The following is a 4,566-nucleotide window of genomic DNA, read 5'->3' on the forward strand; positions in this document are numbered from 1 at the left end:
GACAGAAAGGCAAATTGAAAGGAGTCCAATGGGGAGAGGAGCTTGAGGAGGGAAGTTCAGCTCAACTTATTTAAAGATCAATGTCAAACTGTATAATATGCTATCCTTTTCACGAGGAAAAAAGAAAAGCTTAGAGACTCTCTGGATAGCATTTACATTTTTAGTGCAAGAACTGTGTGTGTGTGTGTGTGTGTGTGTGTGTGTGTGTGTGAGCCTGAATGTGCCTGCACACTTAGGGAGGGCAAATTAAATACTAAGAATATTTATATTTTTAATTGAAGCCACTACAGGACAATGAAGCTCTCGGTGATTTCTTTCATCTTTAATACAGAAGTCAGATTTATCTGCGGCTTTCTATTTCACCTCAATATGTGACATGACTACATTCTTCCCCCATCACAGTATATTCCTTTTGTTGAAAATAATGCATTTGATTAATACCTGCTTCTGTGGCAAGAAGATGCTAGTCTAGTTATTACAACCTCTCCTATCTTCTTTTGTCTACACTTAATGAGTTCAATCCTAAATGTGGTATATGCTCACTCTAACATGATAGTACCTTCTGCTTTTGTATGGGAGGAGATGGAAAGTCTTGTATCTCAAAGGAGATGGAAAGTCTTTCTCACTTCAGAGACTGTGTCAGATCAATCTTACATTTTTATCAAATAGGATTCACTATTAAGCCCTAGAACTTGGCTTCCTAAATTGTTGTTGAAAGCCGCTGACACTTAATAAAAGGGAGTGTCAGGTGGATAAGCCATAGTTACCTGGGCTGAGGATGTGGGGAGTTGCCTTATAGGGGATGATCACATTGCCAATTTCTAGGTTTAAATATATCATACACATGTATGTGCATACATACATACATGCATGCAATTTGACTTGGAAGGTGCTTATGGCCTCAGCATAACATATACCAGGAGACATCAGAAAAGGCAAAAGGTACCATTTGCACTAGAGTCCTTGCCTGCCTGATGAAGAGAAGGATTCTTTTTATTGTTTAAAGTATTACATGTCTCCGCCCCCACCCCCCCCCACCCCCCCCCCCCCGTCACTAACCCGCCCCCCCCAAAAGGATTTTTTAAGGAATCTGAGAGTAGCTCCCTTAGTTAGGAAAGGTTGCTCACCAGATTTTTATTGTTTGACTTCCTCATACAGAACCCTGCACCTTTAGAAACAGCAAGTTTCCAAGCTACAGGGACACCTACCATACCAGTCTCTTAAATAAGTAAATAAACAGCATATATATGTTTTGTTTAAAAAACTTTAAAGCAAAAGTTATACATATAGCGCCCTTTCGACATGAAATACCCACGGGAGATTCAGAGATTCAGGGCAGGCGCTCAGTCTGCAGTTCAGGTTCCGGAGGCATGTTTGCAGCACTCTCCTTGGGAAAAAGCAAAGCAAAGAGAACAGAGCGCTGGTCGGGCCTCACCGTGGGCCCCTGCCATAGTGGCCGGAGGGTGCCAGTGGAGCCGGCTGGCCACTGGGCGGACATGACAACCTTCTCGCAGGCACCTCATCCAGAGTCCCTGGCCACCTGGTTTCCAACGCACTGGACTTGTTTGGTGGGTCTCTCCTCTTCCCTCCCTCCTTCATGTTGTCTGTGTCTTTTTGTACACTGGATTCTGTTTCTGAGCCTGCTGTGTGGGCAGCTCAGATGTCGCACTCGCTGTCGCTTGACGTGATGGAGATGGCTGAAGTGGCTGCCTTGCTGGATAGGCTGGCGGCTGGGCTGGCTGTGGTCCCCAGCACCTCGCTAGTGCCCTCTTCCTCAGCTCTTAGCACCCGCCCAGAGCCCTGAGACAGGACTTGCTGCTGGAGTCTACAGGGAAGGAATGGAACACACTTAATATACTTCCCATTGCCCCTGGTCCGTGTCCCTGAAGCCCAGTGGCCAACGGCTCTCCCTCAGAACCCCGGCCATTAAAGCGAGTAAGATGAGGCAACAGGGGTTGGGCAGGGGTCCTCAGCCGCCTCTGCGGAGCCCGCAGTTGCCCCACCCTTCTTCAGAGTCCTTTCCACTCCCAGTCTCCCCAGACTGTGAATGCTGGGCTCACAGGGTCATTCCCGGTTGTTGGCCACCTTTGAGAGATTTGCAATACTATCAGGATAAATGAAGTGTGGGTGACGAGGGCAGAGTAGGCTCTGGGGCAGGGGACCCCCTTCCCAGAGTGTGTCTGTCTCCAAGGCCTGGCCGGCCCAAAGCTAAGGGCCAAAAGGGATGCCTGGGAGCTGCAGGGAGCATCTGGGCCTGGGGGAAGAGGCAGTGTTTTTGGCCAAAATGCTCGGCTGGTTGAGAGCCTTACGCTGGAAAGTGAAAAAGCCATAGCCCACTCATTTGCTGTTTTGAGCCTGGGCTGCCCACGCTCGGGAAGAGAAGAGCTCCACTTCCTACTTCCTAGAAATAGAAGTTCATGGACAACTGTTTTCATAGCATCAGAGCAGGACGCATCTGGGCTTTAAGAGGCCCCAACTGCCGCGCTGCTAATAAGCCAGCCTTCGCTCGATAATAAGAGCCTGGGCCAAGGCTGACAAGAATTAGCTTTGGGCCTTGAGGTCCCTCATTGTTTCTGGGATTTTAATTTTCCCCCCTTCCCAATGCAGCCTGTATTTGGTGACTGGAACCGACTGCTGGATCGACTCCCCAGGCTCCCAGAATGGAGAGGGTGTAGAACCAAGCGCCCGGAAGGAACCCCTGCCCAGAAACCCAGAACGCAGGGTCTCAAAGCCGAAGGCAGATCGCGCTCCCAACTCCGCGGAATCCAAGTCGCGGGGACCCAGGCCCGGTGCCCAGGGTGCCGTCGCCCGCCCCCTTCCCGGTGAGTGCAAGGCGGGGAGGCTCCGGGTACTGACCTGTTCTTTGCAGCCGCCGCCCGGTCCCTTTGTCGGCGGTTTTTGAACCAGTTGCCCACCTGCGTGGGGGTCAGTCCGGTGGCCTGGGCGAGCTCACGCTTTTTGCTGGGGTTGGGGTACGGGTCCTGCAGGTACCATTCCCGCAGCAGGTGCCGCGTGCGCTCCTTGAAGCAGTGCGTTTTCTGCTCGCCGTCCCAGATGGTGCGCGGCAGGGGGAACTTCTTGCGCACGCGGTACTTGTCCACCGGCCCCAGGGGCCGTCCACGCAGCTTCTCGGCCTCCTGGTAATGCGCTTCGAGCCACAGCGCCTGCAGCTTGGCGTGCGACTCCTTGGTGAACTTGTGGTTTTCCAGGATGTGGTAGAGCTCGCGGTAGTTGCCGCCGTGAAAAGCCACGATGGCTCGCGCTCGCAGCACCGATTCATTCTTGTTGAGGGCCTCGCAGGCCGCCGGGGCCACGGGCAGCGACCAGAGGAAGCGACCCAGGCGCTCCACGTCGCCGCTCTCCTCCAGCGTCTCGCATACCCCCGCCACTTGCTGGGGGCTGAAATTCAGGATGGGCAGCTGGAACATCGAGGCGGCGCCGGCGGCAGCGGGAGCGCCGAGCCGGGAGCGGGACGCGCGGCAGATGCCCACTGGCCCACGGGGTGCGCCAGGCTCTTCTCGGGGAACCAGCTCGGGGCAGCCGGACTGACCGCTGGGGCGGCGGTGGCGGCGGCGCAGCTGCGGGGAGCAAGCGAGCGGGAGGGATGCGAGGAGGCGCGGGCTCCGCGGCTCAGGTCCAGCTTCGCTCCGTTCGGGCCGGCGGGCGGGCGGGCGGGCTTCTCTACTGGGGTGGGCGGATTGGCAGCGCGGGCGCCATGGAGACCCCCTGTCAGTCACTAGCCGGCTCTGCCAATCAAGACCGCAACCCGGGCGTCCAGGCCATTTCAGCACCTCCCCGCTCTCGACAGCGCCCACTGCCCGCCCGTGGACTTCCCCGCAGTATTTTGCAGAACCCCGAGGAGGAAAAGACTTGCGAGCTGGGCGGAAAAAGAGTCGAGAGCAGCAGCGTTTCAACCCCCGTCTCCCTAGCCTTGTTCTTCTGTCCCCCGCCCTCCACCACCCCCCTCCTCCCTCCCCCTCCCCCAAGCGGCAGCGAAGCTACAGGAATCCACTTTGGGGCGATGCTTAGCCTGGGTCAGGAGGTCTCCAGGGGACAAAGCGGACTGGCCAAATTGAAATCCTCCAAGGACCCGTCATTTAGCTGTAACCACACAGCACACAGTGCGGGGAGCGCAGGAACAGGCAGCGAGGGGAAGTGGATCACGTCCTTTCTTCCCAGCACCCATCCCCGCAGGCCTTTCCTCCTCTTCTCTCTGCCAAAGCAGTCCAGTGGGAAGCCACTCTGAAGCAGAAGGAACGGACCGGGGATCTGTAGGAGGTCAGTGTGGACTCCATACCCCACCACCACCTTCAAAAGCCTCCTGGAATCATTCAGAGCCAGGCGCTGACCATGAACTCAAACACTCGGAAGAAAAGGGGCATCGCACCCTCCAAAAGTTTATACTTTTCAGCCTCCTCCCCTCCCCAGTTTAATGAACTTGAATAAATGTGCGGCATAGCCGCATCTAGAGTGAGAAGTCATTGGAAGGTCAGGACAGCAACGTAAAAGCTTATTTCAAAGATGTTCTTTAAAATATTGATTTGGTTTTTCTTGAAGGCTAGTTTT

General features: G+C 54.6%; 1 protein-coding gene across 1 annotated transcript; it reads right to left on the minus strand.

Moving 5' to 3' along the window:
- Nucleotides 1-1,285: 1,285 nt before the first annotated feature.
- Nucleotides 1,286-3,592, minus strand: SIX6 (SIX homeobox 6). The gene is made up of 2 exons (XM_059666708.1): nt 2,857-3,592; nt 1,286-1,825 (listed from the first exon to the last, which is right to left on the minus strand). Exons 1-2 carry the CDS (start codon nt 3,426-3,428, stop codon nt 1,657-1,659), a joined length of 741 nt encoding a protein of 246 aa, XP_059522691.1. The 5' UTR covers nt 3,429-3,592; the 3' UTR covers nt 1,286-1,656.
- Between the last annotated feature and the right edge of the window lie 974 nt (nt 3,593-4,566).

Source organism: Myotis daubentonii, chromosome 1, assembly GCF_963259705.1.
Source record: "Myotis daubentonii chromosome 1, mMyoDau2.1, whole genome shotgun sequence".
Classification (NCBI taxonomy): domain Eukaryota; kingdom Metazoa; phylum Chordata; class Mammalia; order Chiroptera; family Vespertilionidae; genus Myotis; species Myotis daubentonii.